This window comes from Protopterus annectens, chromosome 6.part0, assembly GCF_019279795.1.
Source record: "Protopterus annectens isolate FY-2018-M chromosome 6.part0, PAN1.0, whole genome shotgun sequence".
NCBI lineage: Eukaryota > Metazoa > Chordata > Ceratodontiformes > Protopteridae > Protopterus > Protopterus annectens.
In genome coordinates this window covers 598,897,451-598,921,236 of record NC_056737.1, presented here as the reverse complement: position 1 = coordinate 598,921,236, position 23,786 = coordinate 598,897,451, and the positions used below count along the sequence as shown (strand labels likewise).

Below are 23,786 nucleotides of genomic sequence, written 5' to 3'. Positions count from 1 at the left end.
ATCCAGAATGGCAGTCCACACAAATGTATAGATATAAAATGCATTGGTATAATATCACACTAGGTGCCCTTGCCATTAGTGGGGATAGGAGCTTTGAAGCTATTAATGCCTTTTCATAAGAGGCTGTGGAGAAGTTTAGCCTAATTTCTTGGCGGGGGGGGGGGGGTCTGATGCTATTACATTTGGGCCCCTTGTGGGGGTGCCAACTAATTCCAAGAACCTTTGAGGGAGTGTTTTGTACACAGAACCACTCTGTCTATGGAGTGGTAGTTGGGTCACCCATAGCCATGGTGTGTGGTTGTATTTTGAGCTACTCAAGTGGATCCAAGTAGGCAGTGTGGATAGGTTCATGGAGGGGATCTATAGCGGATGATGACTTGGAAAAGGGGTCTTTCCTATAGTTTTGTACATGGGAGTAACAATCTCTTGAATATTGATGGTTCGTTTTCATGAACGTTTTGTGGTCTGAACATATAGAAGGCATTGTAGCCTGGTATGGCTGGGGTATTCTTTGCAGCCTTGAACCAGGTCTCTGACTGCAGAGATTTCTGCACCTTCCATGGCAAGGATGGTTTCCAGCGAGTGCAGTTTAGGATTTATGCCCCTAGCATTTAGCAGCATAACCTTAGGGTTGTGAGGATAATTTTGTTGTATTTTGTTTTTGTGACATTGCCTAAAAAAAAGGGAAAATAGCTTTGGTGAGGCTCTTAACAATGAATGACTACATGCAAGGCATATGCTCTAACAGCTACACTATTGCTTGTAGTGTAATAGTGTAGTGGTTAGTGTATGCCTAAAAAAGGCACTGTGGTGTAGGAAAGCCTTGGCCAGTAGCTCTTCCCTCCCTTGTAGTGGGAGCCCTCTAATGTTTGTGGATAATTTATTTCAAAGGTTGTAAACAATAAGGGGAGATCTGATTAAGCATGCTTGTGAAAGTGCTGGCTCACTAGGAAAACTAAAGACCTTGGTTTCTGATGTTTTTTTATGATAAACAAGATTTTGAAATAGCTGGACATGGTTGAAATTTTTTTACTACAGGAGGTTTATTAAACATTGTAAGTGATCCACCCCAGGGAGTGTCACCACACCTTGGACATCTTCCCAGAGAAGACCACACACATGTGCCCCTACTTTGAGGATATAAATGTTAACCAAAAAATCACCTCTGACGCATGTTGCTAGTCTGTCTGGATTGATTACCTCTGTAAAAGGCCCTACAACGAATAATTGGCAGTGAGCCTTTTAATATTTAGAGATTGAGATTTGGAAAGCCATTAAAAGGAAAGAGGAATCTACAGTGATGATGAGCTTCGATCCAGACATTTGTAACCTGTAACGTTTGGTTTAGGGATACATTGATGTCCTTCAAGGATGCATCTGCAGTCATAACAAATGGGTTGTCCTGTCGTCAGGCAGCCCCTCGGTCGGCCGGATTCCAAAGTCCGGGTCCGGCTTCGGCTGATGTCGCACTTCACCCGACGTCATCTCTGCTGGTCTTCGGGTATAAAGGCATCAGCCGACGCCATTTTCCTCAGTCTTTCTTGCGGCGTGGTGCCGAAGCAGAAGCTGTTCGCAAGTGCCGGTCGGTCAGATCCAGAGATTACTACTACCGAATACTACTTTGAAGACTTCTAAAAGCTAAGTACCCGTGGGGACTCTTTCTTGCCTCAGCCCGATGTCAGAAAAAGTCAATAACTGTAACTTGTGGGGAAACAAATACCTCATAAAGATTTCCACTCTTACTGCCTGCCTTGCTTAGGCCCAGACCACGACGTAGCAGCCTGTTCGGCCTGTGCTTCCTTCAACCGACGAACGCTTAGGCTCTGTCGGAGTTGCTGAACAGTTTTCGGCTCAGATTTTGCATACATTATGCCGCTGATCCTCTGACTACCCAAATTGTTAAAAACACAAAGAAAAGACCGACACTCGCGGTCCGGTTTCGCCGAAACCACGGTTAAGCAAGCAGTGTCTCTGTTTCGCCGAAACCGAAAGCCGGTCAATCTTCAGCCGAATCCATGACTACTACTGAGGCTCCTGCTACCTTAGTTGAATCGGCCTCAGAAGTTTTGCCTACTACTGTGGTTCCTAGTGTTTTATCAGACACCATCCCTTTGGATGTCTCTACCACAGCACGTGGTGCTGCTAGGCCTCCTGCAGCCATGTCTATTAAGGCCTTTGCCAGGGCTAAAGCAGCCAAAACTGTTAAATCAGTGCCTGTTAAGCCCCCTTCACACAGGCCCACTTCTAGTTCACAAATGCTTACTCTGGCAGAGGATTTAATATCCTTAATTAGAGGATCCCAATCTCACCCAGACAGGGCCTCTCAGCCCCCAGAAAAGAGATCTAGGGCAGAGCCCCCTGAGCCAGTGTCCTCTGATTCTGCGGATGACTCAGACATTACAGACCAGCCAGAGGCTCCTTTTTCTACTTATGAAGATTCAGATGCTGAAGAATCCATTCCATCTGCCTCTCCACCAGAAGAATTTTCCTTTGGGGAAACCTTACATGCCATGAGAGAACAATTCCAATGGCAGGGACAAGATTTCTCAGATTCAAGAAAAAGGCTTAGGACTTTTCTGCACTTACCACAACACAGGCCCTTAGCTATACCTCCAGTACTGCCTGTTGTGGATGATGCGTTTAATGATGTTTGCACCGCTCCTGATACTTTACCTCCAGCCCCTGCCAAACCAGATAGATTTTACAGGGTGCCAGACACTCATCACCACCTATACAAGGCCCCACTTGCAGATCCTGAGACTATATCCCAGGGGCCTAAGGCAGTAGCCTCGACCTCAGCAAAACCCTATTCCTTCTGAAAGGGAATCCAGGTCCTTAGAGATGGGGGAAAAAGTTTACACCTCTGCTACTCTCTCAGCTAGAGCTTTAAACTGTCAGTTTCATATGATCCAATACCAAGAGTTTATGCTTGATCAGTTAACTAAGAAGCTGTCCTCTGACTCCTTAGATAAGAAATATGTTTTAGAAATGGTAAATAACATCCAACAGGTTAGTAACCATTCTTTAAAATGTGGCTATGATGCACTGGAGGCTTCATTTAGATCAGCCATGACTGGCACAGTGATAAGAAGGCATGCATGGTTGAAAGAACAGGCCTTGCCGGATCATGTTAAAGCAAAGCTGTTAGATGCTCCTATGGATAAGACCAGTCTATTTGGTACACCTGCTCAGCAAGTAATGAAGAAAATGGAAGAGAAGGCAAAATCTGTACAAACAGTTAAGGATTTCTTACAGGTTCAGCCCCCAAGGTTTAGCAGGAACTGGCCTGCCAAAAATTGGTCCTTTCCAGACTCCTCAAAATCTGAGGCAGTTATAGACGCTCTAGAGGCAGAAATCAATCCAGAGGAGGTGCCTACAGAGGACGACAGTGGCAAGGCAATAACCGAGGCACAGACACAACCACTGCCACTACAACAGGACAATCGCAGTGACTTGGCTCTGACACCGCCTACCAGGGAGCAAATAGCAGCACCTTTAGGCGGAAAGTTAGCCATATTTTCAAAAAATTGGCACTATATCACAAAAGACAAGTGGATTTTGCAAACCATAGACCAAGGCTACAGGTTCCACTTCCACACCTTACCAGTAAAAAGAGGAATGCCAAACCTACCTCCAAATAAAAAAACAGAAGCTCTAAAGCAGATAGCGGAATTAACAAAGATGAGAGCTGTGGAAAGAGTACCTATAACAGAACAGGGCAAAGGATTCTACTCCAGACTCTTCCTAGTACAAAGGAAAGAGAAAAGTTGGAGACCTATTCTCGACCTGTCCGTCTTAAACACATACATCATTGTCCCAAAATTCAAAATGCTGACCCTACAGCAACTTCTTCCCATGCTGGGCAAGGAGTGTTGGCTGGTAACTCTAGATCTCAAGGAGGCATACCTGCACGTCCCCATACGACCAAATTGCAGAAGATACCTCAGATTTCTTGCAGGATCAGAGCATTATCAATTCTCAGCATTGCCCTTTGGCTTATCTACTGCGCCCAGAGTATTCACAAAATGCCTGGCATCAGTAATCGCTCACTGCAGGCTACAGGGAATCCAAATTTATCCATACCTGGACGACTGCCTGTTACAAGCAGACAACAAAAGCAAGCTGACAATAGACTTACAAAGAGTCATTTGCTTACTACAAGCCCTGGGATACACAGTCAATTTACAGAAGTCAAGACTGATACCATCCCAAGCAAGAACATTCTTGGGTGCGGAATTGGACACAGTAAAACAAATGGCATTCCTAACGGCAGAAAAACAAAAACAACTCCCTCTTTACTTCTTGGCATTAGCAAAGCAGAACAAACAGCAAGAAAAGTACTGCATGCCTTGGGCTTCATGGCATCATGCATAATCTTGGTCCCACATGCCAGACTGCATATGAGAAAGCTACAGTGGTACCTAAAGAATTTATGGTCTCAACACAGGCACAGCTTAGAAACCGAAATCCCACTAATCCCATGCCTGAAACAGGAGTTCCTATGGTGGGCTCAAGCATGCCAGTCAAACCCAGGCTTACCCTTCCACAACTTTCAAGCAAGCCAAACCATCACAACAGACGCCTCAGACCTAGGCTGGGGGGCGCACATGTTGGAAAAATGCATACAAGGATTGTGGACTCAAGATCAGCTGCACCTGCACATAAACCAAAAAGAAATGCTGGCAGTAAAACTAGCAATCCAGAAATTCAGACCATTCCTCAAAGAAGGCCATTTAATGATAAGGACAGACAACACCACAGTCATGTGGTACATCAACAAACAGGGAGGCACTCATTCATACCCACTATGCAGAATGACTCTGGACCTTTGGAATATGGCTCTGAGCTACAACATCCAGTTACAGGCAATATTTGTGCCGGGAAAAGAAAACATCCTAGCAGACATATTAAGCAGAACCACCTCGGATGCTCACGAATGGATGCTACACCCGGACATCTTCAAGGCCATCACAAAGAAATGGGGAATGCCACAAATAGACCTATTCGCATCCCCACTCAATCACCAGCTGAAAAAATTCTGCACAAGGACATACCACCCACTTGCATGGAAGGTGGACTCTCTATCCTTCAGTTGGAAAGGCCTGACAGCATATGCATTTCCACCTCTTCCTTTGATGCACAAGGTACTACTGAAAATCAGAGAGGAATGCCCAAGGATAATCCTGATAGCTCCGAATTGGCCAAGACAACACTGGTATCCATTGCTGAGGAGCATGTCTCGGGGGAGAATGTGGTCAATACCCCTGATGCCTTTGATAACTCAGAACAACTACAACATCATGCACCCAAACCTAAAAACCTTGCAACTGACTGCCTGGAACATCACATAGCAGCATCTAACCCAGACCTATCCCAAAGGGTTAAAGACATTATCCTTGAAGCACGCAGACCTTCAACAAGAAGGAACTATGCAGGAAAATGGAAGGTTTGTCATTTGGAGTGCTGAAAGAGGAAAAGATGTCTAACATAGATATTGCTAACATCCTGGAGTACTTGGCAGAGCTTCTACATACAGGCCTGTCCTATTCCTCCATCAAGATACATGCATCAGCTATTTCAGCAGAGTACAGCTTTGATCCACCTGTCTTTTCGCATCCTCTACTCAGGCAGTTCCTCAGAGGGATCAAGAATGTAAAACCTCCTAGGAAACCACCATTGCCAGCATGGAACTTGAACTTTGTGCTAACACTCCCTCCATTTGAACCAGCAGCAACAGCAGATCTTCAACACCTATCATGGAAAACTGCTTTCCTACTGGCAATTACTTCAGCAAGGAGGGTTTCGGAACTACAGGCCTTAATGGCAGTACAATCCTTCCTAATCTTCCATCAAGATAGGGTGTCCATGAGAACTAATCCTACATTTATGCCTAAGGTGGTATCCAGAGTGTCTTTAAACCAGGCAATCCACCTACCTACCTTCTTTCCCAACCCACAGAACAGGGGGGAAAGACTGCTGCATACCTTGGATGTACATAGACAGTTACGCTACTACCTGGACAGAACCAAAGGTAACAGAAAAACAGCTTTTAGTAGCCTATGCAACAGGAAGGGAAGGAAAAGCAATTTCCAAACAGACAATCTCTAAATGGATAGGAATTTGCTTAAGATTCTGTTACTCCTACCATGGAAAACCAATTCCACAGAACATGAGACCTCATTCTACAAGGGCAACAGCCACTACCACAGCTTTCTTACGAGGAGTGGCAACCAAGGACATTATTGAGGCGGCTACTTGGACCTCTGTGCATACATTTGCCAAGCATTATAATCTACCTCTATACTCTAGATCCCGAGCAGGGTTTGCCACTGCTGTACTGAAAGGGATCCTAACTACACCATAATTTTTTCTTCCTCCACCCCTAGTTTGGCTATGGTATTCTACCCATTTGTTATGACTGCAGATGCATCCTTGAAGGACATAGTACAGTTTTGTACCTACCATAAATGTAGATGTCCGAACAGGATAGCATCTGCAGTCAGGATTACCCACCCTCCTTCCCGTCTGGGGTACTCCTAGGGTATTTACCCTCCTAATAGCTAGCTAGGGGGGAGTCTCTTATGCTGTATTTGTTTGTATATATGTACATACATGCTTATTTTTTGTTTGCCTTCTACTTTTTTGGAAACATTGGCATTTATCCAAAATTTAGCTTTCCAAGAGGGCAACTGGCATCTGGGGCAAGAAACGCTGAGGAAAATGGCGTCGGCTGATGCCTTTATACCCGAAGACCAGCAGAGATGACGTCGGGTGAAGTGCGACATCAGCCGGACCCGGATTTTGGAATCCGGCCGACCGAGGGGCTGCCTGACGACAGGACAACCCATTTGTTATGACTGCAGATGCTATCCTGTTCGGACATCTACATTTATGGTAGGTACAAAACTGTACTTTCTGCATTTTATTATGCCAGACATTGGTAGTTTGCAACACACATTACTGAAGGATGTAAAGTCAGTGTCTTTTTTTTAATTTAATCAGCTTTCAAGATTTATAAAGCAGTATTTGGAATGTTCCCCTTTTTGGCCTTAATGGACTGGGCCTAGTAGGCTTAGTTGTGTTTTATGAGCTCTGTGTGGATTGTTTGCTCTTTTTCCACAGGATTACTGTCAACAGCTTTCATTTTATGGATGTTGAATGAATTTAATGTACATAACTAATTGGTGTGTACACTTGTGTATATAGTTACTGAATTTTTTTATACAGAAACATTAACAATGTTAAAATGCAAATGGATGAATATTTGGAGGGGGCTAGTTTGTAGAATGTAAAGTGAATGATGTTTGGACTGCACTGCACTTCAGTTTATAAGAGCTAAATGTTTGGTATTGTGTGGAGTCCTAGGCACAAGCCAGAGTTTGGGGCAATTACTGTGGGTTATAATGTTTAATCACATGCCGACAGCTAGTAGAATTTGTTTGATGCATATTGTTTGGGTCTTTGTGTAATCATCCCCCAGTTTTTGCCTGGGCTGTTACCTATGTGGGGGGAAGGTGAGAGTCATGGCTTTTTTTGGGGGAGGGGTTGTAAGGCAGGGCTGGGGTAAATGAGCTAATAGGAGTACTGAAGCAGAACTGTGGGAAGTTTCTGATTTTCGGGATCAGAGTATTGCAGTTGGGCATTGAAGCCAGAGATTTGAGCTTCATGCCTGTTAAAGTGCAGAATGTGTGTTTGCAGTCTTGTGGTACTTATAAAATGTAAGGGGAACAAGGTAACCTTTCTAGTCTCTGAATTAGAGTTTTCATTTCCCTACTGGATTTTCTCCAGAAGGCGTGAGACAGTAGTAGCTGATCTGGTACTATATGGTTTGTCTAGTGAAATGCAGGGATTAATGAACCAGAGGACCTTTTCCTTGGAGATTCCACAGGCCGATTGGATGTGGAGGTGATGCAGAATTGTGTGCATGTGTTTAAAAAGCATACTGTGTAAAACCTCTTGCTTGGGGGCGACTGGAGGGTTGAGTACTTTTTCATCCTGCCCTTATAAATGTACCTTTCACTGAATTTGAAAGGAAGGGGTTGTATACTTTAAGAGACTAAAAAAACGTTTTTGTCAAGCTGCGTATGACTGGTGATTAACAAAAAAAAAACCTTGTTGGCTGTCCCATGTGTTTTTAAATATGCATCTTTTAAAGGTTGAGAAATGGTGTTCTCACCTACTAAGCTACATGTGTGTTGCTGAATGTACATAATATCCAGTCTGAGTAGTAGTCTGTACAAATTATTGCTAGATGTGTGGATGTTCATTAGTATCACTGCAGTAGCCTAAAGCTATATGGGTTGCATCCTGTCTAGGTATATGGCTAGACTCTGGCTCCCCTTCGCAAGTGCACCCAGGTTGCTGTGGCATGAGCCCCAGTGGAAGATAACAGCCTGGGTGTCTCAAAGTACTCTGTACTTGCTGTGTTAGTGTGTCCCTTCACAGTATTGACTCTCTGCTCTGATTTTCCATTCTGTACTGGCATTTGTGTATGTACTTGGTACTTTTTACTGGGAACTTCTGCAAACTTCATTGTGCAGGATATTTTTAGCTGGGACTAATCTGTTTTGGGCACTTTTGGTGGTAAAATGTGCCGCTTTTGTACTTTGTGGTTTTAGCTGAAGGTCTTGGATGTTTGTAAGGGAACACAGTTGTGCTTGGTGTTTTGTGCATGCTTTTGACTGCTTGCCTTTCCTAATGTTTGGGGCCAAAAGTGTACTTTTTGCACACTTGTTATTGGGACTGCTGTTGGAAGTACTCAGTGCTTCTAAACATTGAGTACTTTCCTTCTACTACACTTAGTAGTGAATAGGCTTCTATCCTAGCAGCAAGGTACATTCCCCCTACTGTCCTACAGTTTTGCAGCTAAAAGGAAACACTACTAAGGTGCCCTTGCCTACTCTTATTGTATCAGCTATTGTTGATGACTTTGCAGTGGCCACTGCTTTTTTATTCTGACCATTTGCTAATTTGCCTGAGACCCTCCGGTGTACTTCCTACCACCATGGACCAGGGTTTAGCTGCATCCTCTGGCTGTTTCAGGCATGGGGGAACCACTTTCTTTGGTCATAATTGTTTCTCTGGGAGGTTCTTCCTAGGGTGGCCAGGGTAGGAGACCAGTTTCCTAGTTTGAAATGCCATCTTTCAGTTGGTCTTCGTCTAGGGATCCCCCTCGGGGGGGGGGGGGGTCAAGAACATTAGACTGTTACTGTGAAAGCAGTATTTCTGTTAAAGATTAATTACTTGGCTAAGGACTTATTGCAGGTTTTGAAATGTATTCTTAAAGTTCCACAGATTGATTCTGATGTGGATAGAAACTGGGCTTCCTCTGTTTTGGAGAGCAATTCTTCAGCCTATTCTTTAGAGGAATTTTCATTTTGCTGTGAATTCTCCTCTAGTTAAGGAGGTTTTGTTTATTCCTTCTGTTCTAGTTACGAAGATTTTTCAGTTTTTTTTTTTTCTCTAATTCTACCAAAACCCTGATTTATTTTTCAAAAAGCAAAATAAGCAACCTCGACCTGCTTCTGGCAAGTGGGGCTCAGTGGCAGGATGGATCTAATCAGTGATACTTTCAGAAAAAGGGACAGGCCTCCACTTCACTTCAGAATGACTATTCCAACATTACCCCCTGGCAATGTTTTCAAATATGTCCCATTAACTGATTGATTCTCAATGTTCGCCTTTGGCTGCAATTGTTTTTTAGGCCAATGGTCCTGAAAGTAGTCCAGGAGGGTTATACATGGCACTGGGAAAACCTGCCCTCTATTCAGAGTGCTGCTCTTCATCAAAATCGGACCTGTTGCCTTTCATCTTTAATTGTATGTTTTCCTTTGAAGCCCTACAACCCATTCCCCAGAATCCAAGAGAAGTATTGAGTTTCCTGTGAGGAGACTGAAATGCTTTGAGTCAATTTCTCAACCTCTCCTTTCAGAGCTTGCTTCTGAAAAATCTAAAGTTCAAGATGTTGAATTTACAAAGCCTATTAACGCCATTCCTCTAGAGTTTTTTGGTAACTCTAGACTTGAATGATACTTATCACATTCCCATTGCCATAGAGTTCTGATGTTTTCTCACATTTTCTTTGTTAGGGTAATGCAGAGAACTAATGTGACCCATAGGGTTATCTACAGCTCCAAGGTGTTTACAAAAGTGTCTAGCTCCAGTGGTAGTTCATTGCAGACTGCAGGACATTCACATATCTTTTATATAGATTACTCATCTTTCTTTGCAGAAGTCCCTTACATGGGTTCGAAACAGCTTTCTCACAGGATAGCTGGTCAAGGATGCGTTCTGGACTGTTTCCTAAAAACTCTTGACTGAGGAGAAAGGGGAGTTGTATCTGGAAGTTTTCCTGAGTTCAGTCTCTCAAACTTCAACCAGAGCATCTCTGAAATTTTACATCTTGATCTTTGGTTTTGTGGAAGAGCAGAATTTCCTTGAATCCAGGCTTCTTGTTCTCTCACAATCCCTGCTCAAATTGTTTGACTCTAAATTTTCTGTGGATATGCTGTTTCTGTGGGGTAAAAATGAAGGATCTTGAGAGCAAAACACACCAATGTATATATCTGAGATGTTTGCTGTGATCCATGCTGTTCTCCATCTGTGGCCACCGGGTCCTCGGCTGGTGACTACAGACAATACCACAGTGATGTGATACATAAACAAAGGGGTACCAGGCCTTACCTTCTGTGCAGGCTGACTATGATGGCTTGGGTGGATGCTCTGTAGAATTGTGTAATCCTGCAGGATTCCTGCATTCCATCAGAGCAAAATATAGTGGCAGACAAGCTGAGCAGGCAAGGACAGACCCTCAAACAAAGGAAATTGAATGAGGTGATCCAGGGTTTCATCCATTTGTGGGGAGAACACATCAATTGGATCCATTTGCCTTCTTTCAAAACTGAAGGACAAATTTTGAAATGCTTTGCAGGAAGCATGGAAAAGGGATGCTTTTTGCATTCCCTTGGATGGGAATGTTTTAGCTTTTCTGCTGATTTTCCATGGCCTTTCTGAAGATTAAAAAGGACTCTTCAAAGATCATTGTGATGGCTCCCTTCTGGATAAGGCAACATGGTTCTTGTCTTGTAGCATTGACCAAGGACACTTACCACAAACTTCCACACAGATTGGCTCTACTCAGACAAGACCAGGAATTTTTGATACACCTGTCTGAAACAAGTACAGGGAACTCTGGGTAATTCATTTTGGTACCTTTTTTAGGCACCTTGTTTCTGAGGACATGTAGTAGATACTATAGGAGACTAAAGTCTGCTACTAAGAAATACTTTTAGTGGATTTTCTAGTTGGTGCCACATTTAATAATTGGGATCCAGTTTGGGATTATGTACCACTGGTTTTAAGTACTTGCTCTCTCTGATCCATCTTTGTTCATTTTTCAGCATGTCTGACCTTGGATTTTTCTCTTCTGTCTTTGGTCAAGCAATTCTTGAAAGGGGGTTTACCTGTTGGACAACCTAAAACTGGTGACACCCTCATGATCTTAACCTTGTGCTGGAAAAGATCTCCCTTTGAACCAGCTCATCGGGTTGACTTGGCTGGGGAAACAAATGGTGTCATGACTTGTTTTGCTCACTGTTTGGGAAGACAGACTAGGACTTGCCCTATAGGAGGAATGAATGGGCTGATTCTTTATGCGGAAGACTTTATTCTGGATGTCGGAGCAATAATTGGTTGCAAGCTACTGTGGTGGGGGAACCCTGTTTTGGTGTTCCATAGAGAAAGGGTTACTTTAAGAACAAATCCTCATTTGTGCCAACATTTTTTGCAGAGTTTTATGGCATTTGAAAGACGTGCGTAAATGGGCATGCCTTCATTGAAGGCTGGATGTAGAGCTGACACCTTGGCGTTCGGGGAAAATCTACTGCCAATCATTAGTGGACTGGAGTTCCACTGTGGCGACTCTAACAGTGAAAAGCTGAAATTCAACATTTTGAATACAGTCATTAATGTATGTTTCTATCCAGAACCTACAAATCAAGGAGGATTCTTTGTATTGTAGATATGCACAGGCAACTTCTGTTTTATCTTGACAGAACTTATCCCTTTAGGAATACTGGGCAGCTGTTTTATCTCAACTGATTAAAGTCAGTTTCAAAACAACTATTTTCAGATTGCTATCCCTTGCTATATTTTTTGTTCCAACATGGTAAATCTTCAGGGCAGAATAAAGGTACATTACCTTTCACATGCTGGAAATGGTGGATTCTAGAAGCATTATAGGCAACTGATTCGCAGTATGTACATATGCAAAACATTACAAACTGGTTTTCTTCAGGTCCAGAACAAACTTTGCTAGAACCATACTCCATGGGCTCCTGGATTGTAATCCATCCTTCCTCCCTGGCTGGATAAATTATGGTAAGCTACCCATAGAGCTCTGGGCTACTTTAACAGTGATACTGATTAACATACTCCAGATGTGAAACTTTCCATAAGATGTTGGATGTCCTCCCTGTTGTACTAGCCAGTATCTCCGTTCCCTTTTTTTCTGTATATAGTGGTCTTTTTGATAGTTGTATTCCACCCCCCCCCCCCAACAGTAACTTTCATCTTTTTTTTGGGGGGGGGGGTGAGTCCTGAGTATATTTGGTGCCAGTGCTACTGTTTTTCCTCCTCTTGGAGCTTGTGCCACCACATCCTGGGTGAATGTGAGGGGAGCCAGAAACATTTGGAGACTGGCAGTCATCCAGTTAAAGGGGGCAGCAGCACTGGAAAGGGAGTGTAGAGAGTTTGGAATTCCGTGTAAAAGGCAAAGTAGGATTTAAGGCAGAGAACTTAAGATGAAGAAAAGTGCATTGAGAAGGGCATCTTCAGGAGACCATTTAATGTTTCTTGTTTAAAAAAAAAAAAATTGAAATTGTGACAGTCTTACATTTATGTAAACAAAAATAAACCATACCGACAGTTTTGGTTGCCAACCATACCAACGCAACTGGTAGCTGCAAATATTATAGATCTTATAAAATATCCATAGTCTGTCAACCATTGCATAGCTCATTCAATTCCTGCCTTTTAAACCTCTCCTCAGTTCTGATTTTTTTTCCTATGCAATTTGCTCCTGCCCTTTTCTAAAGATCCCAGTTTCACTTTTATCAGTTACTATCTTCACTACTAGTAAAGTTGCCTTGGATGGATTTCCATTTTCTAGTAATTGCTTTTTTGGCAGCCATCCTAATTGGACTCTGCAAGGCCTTACTGTGTCTAAACAATTCCTGTTCTCTATTGTAACTCAAAATGTCCTTAGTTGCACCGATTTTCACACCATCTCTGACTTAGCAGTCTGCAGGGAAATCTTTTAAGAACTGCCAACTCGTACTCCCAGAAAATGTTCCCAGTTGCCTCTTTTTCCCTGTTATACCTCCGACATTTGCTGTCTACCAGAGTAAAATTGAGTCTACTTGGGCTATAAAAATACCTATGTAAACACTTCCAAGTAAAGATCCTAAATTTTCTGGACTTTATTGCATGTTTGGGAGACCTACATACCCCCCCCCCACACACACACACACACTGTTTATGAATTGCTTATTCAGGCTCTTCCCAATCCTTACTAACCTTCTCTGATTTTTATAGTTGTGCAATATTGTATATGTTCTAATTCTTTCTTAACAGCAACTTCTGTTCAAGATTCTACTAGAAACTCTACCAGTGCTGGCCTTTCATTTGGGATCCCCATATTTTTCTCTGCCTATACTCTGCCTTCCCTATCAAGGATGGATTTCTTTAACTTGCTGTCCAGATTCTTGGAGTCTTCCTATTGTTACTTTTCCCTCTAGTTTTTTTCCCCAATACCTTGGTTACTTTGCCAGTTTTCTTCAATAAATTGCAGCTCCCTATTGTCTGTCTTCCCTAATTGTGTTCATCCCTAGTGGCAGAATCTCCTTTCTGTGTTGGCTTGATTCTTAGAATACTTTCTGCTACTTATGAATCTAATAATTTGAGACCATTTCTAATCTGAGGGTGTTCCCTTTGGTTTAGTCCTAAAGACAGCAGGAGAACTTGGCTCATTCCACTCCTGCTTTTCTAAAGGGGCCTCAGTTAATGATGCCCTGCTGCAAGCTAGCCCTTGTCTCATTTAACAGAGCCTTGAGCTTGGTAGCTACAGACTGAAAAGGGGCACTTATGAATAAGGGAGATAGTCAGGCTGCTTGTTCATTAGGGAAATAAGCTACGAGCTGTTGAGATTCAGAGTGGATGGAGAATACTATGTTTGCACAAAAATGGAATGTGCAGTGGCTAGTGCAATATTTACGAAACTTGCTCCATTCTAGAATGGTGTGCCGAGGATACAAGAGGTGGAAGGTTAAACAATATTTTACTTGTTCGTAGCACAGGGAATTTCAAAAGACCTAGGTTAGGATTGCAAAAATTAAGGACAATGGATGCAATTTTTCAGGTACCCTTAGTAGAAAAAAAAAATGGGCCAAATGAGTGCAGAGCATCTTTGGGCCTTGAAATGGATTTTATGGTAGGAGACGTTACCTCAGGCCAAAGTTATGAAATTAGCAGAGGCATTGCAGGCAGCACAGAAGGTGGAGCTCATAATGAGCTTGCATGTAGGTTTCTCCCTGTGGAAAGGTCCTTTAATGCGGAGGTTGGCTGCGAAGAGGTGGGGATGTATAAAACCATACCACAGAGCAAGAATTTTGAGCAGAAATGCAGGCAGGAAGTACAGCAAGAGTTCCTGAGGGGATATAATGGGGTGTTCTCTGGCAATTAAGAACATCCAACTAAGAACATCCAACAGGGAGTGTTAACAGATCCAATAGGAGGCATTTGTAGAACAGTGTATACAGGTTTGGGGAAAGGGTATCCAGACATTATGAAACCGGAATTCTTCCCACTGACTACGGTGGTGCACAGTTGCATATTGGCAGGACAAGTACTTTTTTGACAACATGGGGGTAGATGGCCCCTCCTGAAGTATCACTTTGGGGGGATTAGGTTCATTTGTATACTAGGCTAGTGACTACTGGGGCCTTCATAAGCCTAGCCATGCAACCCAAATGTATCCAAGTTCTTATCCCTTAAAGGTTATTTTAAAGGGTGTACATTGGGGAGCAATGTAACTGCTGCCTTTGTCCATTAGAGACAAGTGTTACTATAATGAATTTGATTTCCCATCCACTGGTCCAGGTTGCACTTGAATAGGGTTTGAGAAGGACTATGCTCCAACTGGGTGGGAGGCCTGTTCCACACAATGAGGATTGTCTGAGATGCTCATCTGTCCCTCCAGCATGTCCCGTTTAAAGTTGCAAGCAAAGATTAAATTCTTAGATCCTAGTAGTTTTGTGGATATACGAAAGGTCCATCAGAGTGGTATCCAAGAATGTCTTGTATGCTAGGCATTTCCTCAGCAGTCTGTAGGGGACCAAAAGTAGAGAGCGGGTTTTGAGGCGATTTGCATAGGACGTTGTTTATGCTATGTATTTTTGTGAGGAACCTCTGCAATTCCACTTGCTGGTCAGGCATGTAACAGAGGCTATGGTACTCCATGATCTAAGGGTGGAGTGCAGTGTCACAACTTTCTGGTCCTAGATGCCATGACCTTAATTGTAAGTTGAGTGAGGTGTGTGTGTGTTGTTGTGTTTTTTTTTTTTTAACCAACTTGTTAACCTGTGTTTTGACCAACATGAGTCTATGTAAAAGTCCTGAAATCCCTGACTGTCTATTTTAGGTCTGTTTCATCGGTGAGGTAGCTTCCATGGGTTGCAAACTTCTAAAAGATATGGGGAATATAGGGAGACTGCTTGTATTGAAGTAGGTGCAGAACAGTATTTGAGGAGGAGCATATTTCTATTTCATGAAACTGATGTGGAGTATGGAGAAAATACTGTATCCAGAAACTAGCACCTAAGAAATGTAACCTTCATTTTTGTGAAATTGAGGGCAGATGAAGGGTAGAAAGCACAGTGGCCATTGCTAGTATCACAGCTGCTAAAGTTGCATTTTCTGTTTTGAAGGAAAACGGAGTGTCAGCTGTGCAGGGACATGTATGTTAGCATTCAGTTAGTACCAGAGGACACAATAGTACTGTTCAAGTATTCAGTCAGAGATGCATGTAGGATGGGCAGGAATGGAGAGCAGATGAGTGTCAGCCTGTTTGGCTGAGCATTTTGCTCTAAGAATGTAGTTCAGACTGAGCTAAGGATGTTGTGGATGACATATTCAACATTCTGTAGTCCTTTCTGGATAGGAGTGCAGCATCCAAGTGGTGATATTTTTTTTTTTTTTTTCCATTTTTGTGTTAAGGGGATAAAAACCCCTTACCTAACCAGTTCGGGGCAGCCCTGCAAGAGATTGGGGTCTGAATTGCTGCAAGCTTATGGCATCTGTTTAGAATGGGGCTGCATTGTATGCTATGCAAAAGGAGCATTACCAGCAGATTTGATGCGTTTTGGGTTGACTTACAGGTATACAAAAAATAAAGCACAGTGGCACTAATTGGGTTCTTTTTGCAGGTTTCAAAAGGCGATGGAGGTGTGGATCCTAGGCATTTAATTATATCCTGTCTAGAAAATGTAGGTGGGGGGAGAAGTCCTTGGAGTAAAAAAAAAAAAAAATTGAGGTTCAGTGGTGGGAAGGAAAGGAATGCTGTGGAGGCACTTGCTGGCAGCTGACTGGGGAATTACTCCCAGAACAGAACCAGTTGGAATTGTACTGCCTATGAGGGGGTGGATGATGTCACTAATTCAGAAGAGACTCCTAAGGTTATGGTTGAAACAAGTCAGACTATTGTCTGACAAGGTTAAAACTGTTACCAATATTCCTTTGGTAGTAAACTGGGTGGATGGTATGTCATCCTAATTATCAATTCACCAGAATACTACAGGAATGATGGGGATTAATCTATCATTTGCGAACCCAGTTATTTGTGAATAGTCTGAAAGAAATTTAAGGGCTGGCAGATGTGCTTGGTGAGGGGGGGGGGTTACTTACCAGAGAAGCCACCCTCCTGAGGTGTAAGGGCAGGCTTGGAAGGCTAAATTGCAATGCATGTGCCTGGCTTGGGGTGGGGGGGCTGACTGAGCCACAGTGTGGTGTCCTGTAGGTTGTGCATGTCCTTTCAGACATTTTACAGGGACTATATGTGCACACCTGCCTTTCAGTTGCCATTTATTTTAGCTATGATGGCAGATGACATAAAATCTATTCTCTGTTACTGTACTATGTACACCTGTGGGTTTAGTCTATAACTTGTCTTACACCACTGTGTCCAGGTCATGGTTGAAAAGGGTCTGTTGACCTGGTTATCAAACTGAAGTTGCAACTGACTTTTAGAATTTGCCCCCTGATTAGATGCACAATTCATCCTGATTGGCATAATAAATACATGGCTGTGGCAATTTTCTCCATGTGTATGGTGTGGTTGTTATATGCATCCTGAGGCAGTGTCCAAGTCATCGACCATTCTCTCATCAGTAAGAAAATGTTTGCTCTGTCCTGTAAGCCTCAGTAGTAGAGATTAAAGCAGTTTAAATTTAATCCAGAGGCTTCAGTTTTCTAATGGCTGTGTCTTCAGAGATGATGGCTTTTGTGGGTACTGTACTAAAGTGACCTGCTGTCGGGTGAAATAGAAAAGCAATGGTTCTGCAGTTTATCATTAAAAAAAATATATTCTGAAAGCAGGTTCCAGAATGCAAGGTTTTAGGGATTGAGATTTTGTGAAATTTAAATGGAAGGACCGTATAGATTTTTAATCTGTCAAAAATAGATTATTTTTTTACATTTTAATTAAAAATAACATCTGCTTTCTACAGCCAAAGTACAGAAAAATACTTTTCTGTACACAACCATTGCACAGTCATTGTAGATCCCACTGCAAAAATAACACTGTCCTGTGTTTTTGAAAGTATTAGATTGGATGTTTTTCTGTCACTTTTTTGACACCATGATCTGTACTTCCGACTCATTAGGGAAGGCCTAGAATGAGACCAGGCAAATTCAGCCATTTAAATACCTAGTGTTCTGGAAAACTCTAACATGACCTTCCTCAACTTATGGTAACATCCATTCTTAAATACAGTGGAATAGTCTACAGTCTGTATCATAGCTGGTTTAGTGTATGTTGCCAGAGGTCATCCACAAGCTGCACATTTCACCTTGAGCCAGTGTCAACACAAATCTTGAGAGCCTTCCTTATGGTGTGAAGTGTTTTACTGAAGTTTTCACTTTACCTGTAACAGTACTTGGTTTGAACTGTGGAAATGATGGTGCAAAAGTACAATGTAGCACACTGATCATTGTAAAAATGTTTTGCTCTGCCCTCTGTCCACCCACATCTCCCAGTTTTTCTTTTTAAATGAGAAACTTGGCCCGCTGGTTCCAGTCACATCTGGGGCCAGTATTTGGCAGAGTTGAGTTGCCTTCTGCTGAGTGGGATTTTTCAACTTTCAAGTCTGGATTTGGTGGGAACGACCAAGTTTGTCCAATGTCTCTGAGGGTGTGCCTCTTACACCATGAGTGATCTGATGCCTCAGAAGGCCATGCTTCCTTCCCAAACACACACCCACACTAAGGAAGCTTCTCCGTCTTGTTCCTAGTGTGGAACTGTAACATGGCAATTGTACCCTGAACATAAAGATTCTGTCTCACGACAAAAGTTTGTATGCTTTGCCTCATCCCTCTTACCAGCTCTTCCAGCACCCGGCTCACTAACTTAAGCCCATGTCGGGGTTTTCTGTCTCTACATGGCTGCCCAGAACTGGAATTGTCACTTGTTTTTAGTAGTAGACACCACTGGAGTACGATGTGCTTATTGGGATTACACTAAAGATGTCTTCAGGCCTTTGTCCTTAGTGTTCTTGACACCTACTTGTATTGGGTGATTTTTGGACTCTTCCTGCACAAGTGCTACTATAGGTACAGAGCCCTAGGCAAGTGCATCTTTTCCATCCCATACCATCTAAGCACCATTTTAGTTGAAGTAGTTGCCAAATTTGACAGTGCTCCTTTATGGTGAAAAAGCACTCTTGGGCATTTAGGTTGTTGAAAAAAATCTAGCTTTTACTGTATGGTGCTCATTAGTGGAACAAAGGACAAGCTTTAATCCCAAGACAAAATCTAGGTAGTCTAAGAATTTTACACTGGCCTTTACAGCATTCCTTCACAATTTTCTGCAAGTCATAACATTGCCAAGTTACATACAGTGACATTTATTCTGAAAACACCCTTGCAAGTAATAGTTGTATTTGTTGTGCTATTGTTAATGGTATTATGCTCAGGTCAGTTCCTTGTGCTAGAAATTAAGTAGGGGTGGATCTGTGGCAAAGATCTGGCATCTGGGAGCCTTAAAATATGCATGACACCCGTAAAAAGATTAACAAGATTTGTTTTGCATTTTCTGAAGGATAAATGCAACTGTCCTGCATTTGAAATGAATAATTTTAACACCTTGATTTGAGGTACAGGACAATGAATTTTTATAGACACTCCTTTAAAGGACTGGTTTTGGACCATCTTCTACGAGGTAGGTTTCACTTTCCTGAGCATGGGGTACATCTCTTATAAAATTATTTTTTAAGGCTCAGACTGCCTCATGAAGCATCCCGTTTACTAATCCATGCAGAGTATAACCAAGTAGATTGCAGGTATTTGTTTTCTCTTCATCTCTTAACATCAAGCGGAGAGAAGAGACATGGGAGTTCTTTAAGGATCCTTCTCTTTGGCCTGGAAGCTCTTGTATCTTCTAAGCTGGAGTATTGCTCATATGAGAATAGGGAGCTTGTCATGGGTGAACAAGAAAGATGCCAGTATTTTGCAAAACTTGTGTTTGTTATCCCAACAGCTTTCATTAGGCTAGAGCATTTATAAAGGTATTACTAACTTTTCTAAGTTGATCGTGTGGGTGGTGGTGGCAGCAGCTGTAAATGCAAGAGTATATGTACTTTAATCTCTTGTCCACATTGTGGTGTAATAGTGGCTAAAATGGCCTTGCTCTCCAGTATCTTGATGGTCAGCATCTCGTCTTAACACATGGCATGCAGCCATTGCAGACTTTAATGTGAGCCATAGCAAAGCAGTTCTGTTAAGGCAAAGCTGGTGTCGCATCTTTGTAACTGCTAATTTTGACTGTCCCTCAAAGGATTTAAGTCCTGAGGTAATCATAGATATTATCAGTAGATTGATATGGAACTGGTTCTGTAAGTAAACTAGACTAATGTGTTTTTTTTTTTTTTTTGTAGAGTCACCATGCAACTCCTCGTGCGAGCACAAAATGGGCATGTTTTAAATATTACTGGCCAGGAGACTGTCCTGGATATTAAGGTATGTTAATTTTTTTTTTTTTTAAAAAACAATCGCACAAGATGTAGGCAAACATACACTTATAAAAGACAAATCATATGTTTCCTGTTGTACAAGTTTTACACTCGGTCCATTAAATTAAATAAATGGCTTATTTCCTGCCGCCTCTTAAACTTAATTCCTCCTCCAGAACACTATTCTGCATGTATTGTTCACTCAATTCCTATTTTTTCTAACTTGCTCCTCCCCTTTTCTAAAGATCCTACTGATTTATGTTGCTATATTCGCAACTTTCAAGTACAGTTGGATAGACTTTAATTTTCTAGTAACTGCTTTTTTGGCAGCCACTAGAATTGGTCAGGATAGCCTTACTATGGCTATAAGATTCGGTTCTGGATCACAGCTCACAAAAAAAATATTTCCATAGTGAACAGTTTGCTCGCCCATTATTTCTGATTGAGTACTCTGCAGGGAATTAAATCCTGTCAACTCTTTACACTCCCAGGAAATGCTCCCAATTACCACTTTCCATTTTTTATGTAATTTCTTCTTGTTCTTCCAGAGATCCTATTTCAGTTTATCTAAATCTAATCGAACTGAATATTGTTTCCATTTTCTAGGGATTGCTTTTATTTGCAGGCACCAGATTTTAACTTTACAAGGCCTTACTATGTCTAAGCAATCCAAATCCTGTGTCTCTGCTAAAAAGAATCTTCTCGAGTTGCACAATTTGCTCCCCCATTATTTCTGACAGAGTACTCTGCAAGGAATTTGTCTGCCAACTCATTATACTACTAAAGCATATGTTTCCCCCTTACCTCTTTCTTCTAGATCGCACTGCACAATATTTGCCTTCTACCAGCAGACAAATTCTTTAGTCTGCTTTGGTTTAAAAATACTTATGCAAGTGCTTCCAAGCAAAAATTATAAATTGCTAGTCATGAGAAAGCATTGCTATCTAGAGGATCATTTTAAGCAGTCTCTTCCCCATTCTCTGCTTATTTTTGTATGTTTCCTGACTATCTATCTGGTTACACACAGTTTACCTTAGTAAGCAATTTCCCTGAAGTATGCATTAGCAGGTCGGAGCTTTGCCGTATGCATTAGCAGGTCGGAGCTTTGCCGTATGCATTAGCAGGTCGGAGCTTTGCCGTATGCATTAGCAGGTCGGAGCTTTGCCGTATGCATTAGCAGGTCGGAGCTTTGCCGTATGCAGTAGCAGGTCGGAGCTTTGCCGTATGCAGTAGCAGGTCGGAGCTTTGCCGTATGCAGTAGCAGGTCGGAGCTTTGCCGTATGCAGTAGCAGGTCGGAGCTTTGCCGTATGCAGTAGCAGGTCGGAGCTTTGCCGTATGCAGTAGCAGGTCGGAGCTTTGCCGTATGCATTAGCAGGTCGGAGCTTTGCCGTATGCATACGTCAACGGCTTGAGATTTTGAGGCTTGTACTAATCTCTTAGATGTACTTATGCAAACACTCCAAGCAAATTCTAAATCTCCTAGACTTTACTACTTGGAGCCATATATGTGACATCCCCTTGTGCACTTGTAAACTGCTTAATCTCTCTTCACAATCTTTTTTCACATAGACTGATTAGTTATAGTGCAATATTTGATATGCCCTACTTCTTCTTTTGGCTTTTCCCAGTTAGAAGTTGCCACAGCGGATCACCTGTCTGCTCAGGATTGGCAGTGGAGTTAAGGTGTCGAGTTGCCATCCCGGTGCCCAACCTTCCACAGAAGGGGCACTCGCACCTAGGGCAAATTTAGTGTCCAGTTCACCTACAGCTTGTCTTTGGGATGTAGAAGGAAACGGGGGCACCTGGAGGACTCCCACGTGACCACAGGGAGTACATAAGACTCTGCACAGAAGGCACCCCAGCCGAGAAGCTAACCGGAGAACCTCTTGCTGTGAGGCGACACCATCCGCTGCACCACTGTGGCTGCCCTTGATATGCCTTACTAAATGTCCCTTTTTTTAACAGCAACCTCTGTAGATTATCCCTAAAGTCTGTCAGAGCAGGCCTTTTCACGTAGGATTGCTTTGTCTATACTCCGTCCCTGGTAGACTACCATAAGACAAATGGAACTTGGGAACTGGTATGAAAACTCCAGTAATACTGAAAATAACCAGGTAGTCCAAAACTCCCCAACGATCCATCGCCAAAGTTAAAAACTACAGTTAAGGGCTTTAGTCATCTACTGACTTCCTCAACCATTGGTCCTGAGGATGTTGGTAGATGAAAGTATTTAACCATACATGTTAGTCCTATTTCTCCTCTTACATGTGGGTTTGGAGCCAATCCTCTGCTCCGACTTGGCTGCTTAGAAAGCCTGGAAACTTCTTATTGGCTTGTGGCTAATAGGTATCCCATGGTGCATGCGCACATTCCCCAGATCTCATTTGCCACATCTTCACTCTGAAGCTTCTTTTGGTTGGCAGTGGCCGAGTGATTTAGTTCTTAATACTACTTATTAGGAGTTTTTGGCTTTGTGTGAAGTGTTCTGATTGCTGGCAGCTTTATTGTGATACTGATTTGTCTTAACTGGATTTGTCTTATTACTGATTAAAACATTCTTGGGCCTGTTGGCCTTGTGTGTGGCTCCTGAGAGTGGGCTTTTAGACCAGACCATTTAACTTAAAGGTGCTAGTTTGTTCCCTTTTTTTCCTTTGCACTAGGTTAGTTTAAGGTAGAGAACCTAGTAAAACCACTTTTATTTTTTTGTTGAATGTTAGGGCTAGATCTGTTTAGGATCTAGTTCCTCTTGTGTGTTGGTTTTTCTCTACTGCCATTATGTCCAAAGAACATAAAGAGCATAAACGGTTAGGGTTTAAAATGTACTAAATGTTCGCAAAAAAATGTCCATCACTGATGGACACAACGTCTGTGTACTGTTTAGGGGCCATACATCTTCAAGAAACTTGTCTCGTCATTCCTTTAGCCCTAGAGTGCTCTAGGAATGGAAGAATAAGCTGATCCTAAAAGGTATGTTAAAACCTTCCTTCGAGGAAGACCTAGCCAGTTCCTCTGCTAGGTCGCAGTCTTCTAGAAAGGATGAGGGCAAGACCTCCAAAAGGCCTTCTCCAGCCTCATCTGTCTCTGAACCTCCGCAGAAGTTAAAATCAGTGTTGGCCTCTGTCTCTTTGGCTGCACAGTCTTTGGAGCCTATGGACACTAACCTTGTATCGGCACCAGTGCTTCGGTGCCAAACACTAGCGGTCCTCTTCGGAGCCGGTCTACAGACATTCGACCGGTCTCCCCTACTCCAATCGCCTGTATTGGAGAGCGAGGTCTCCCACACTGTCCTCCAGGAGCTTATCTGAACCACTCGAGAGAGTGGTGCTCAGACTCCAGTCGGCCTTGCCAAATTTTTTATTGGCTCGGACCATTTCTGTCTGAGCAGACTCCTGCTCTTTTTCCTCCTCCAGCCCAGATTGGGCCTTTGGAGCCGATGCTGTCAGTACAGCCTATAGTGGTGTCCTTGGCTCCAGCACCCCGTGTGGTTGTCTGAGCAGAGCTCCACT

General features: G+C 42.7%; 1 protein-coding gene across 1 annotated transcript in view; it reads left to right on the top strand.

Annotated features, from left to right (window-relative positions):
- The window catches only part of LOC122804426 (ubiquitin-like protein FUBI), a 398,529-nt gene that overhangs the window by 65,676 nt on the left and 309,067 nt on the right, over nucleotides 1-23,786 (top strand). Inside the window, exon 2 of the mRNA XM_044074270.1 lies at nucleotides 20,205-20,286. Within this exon, the coding sequence (XP_043930205.1) occupies nucleotides 20,212-20,286 (75 nt within the window). The 5' untranslated portion in view covers nucleotides 20,205-20,211. The remainder of the gene's footprint in view (nucleotides 1-20,204; nucleotides 20,287-23,786) is intronic.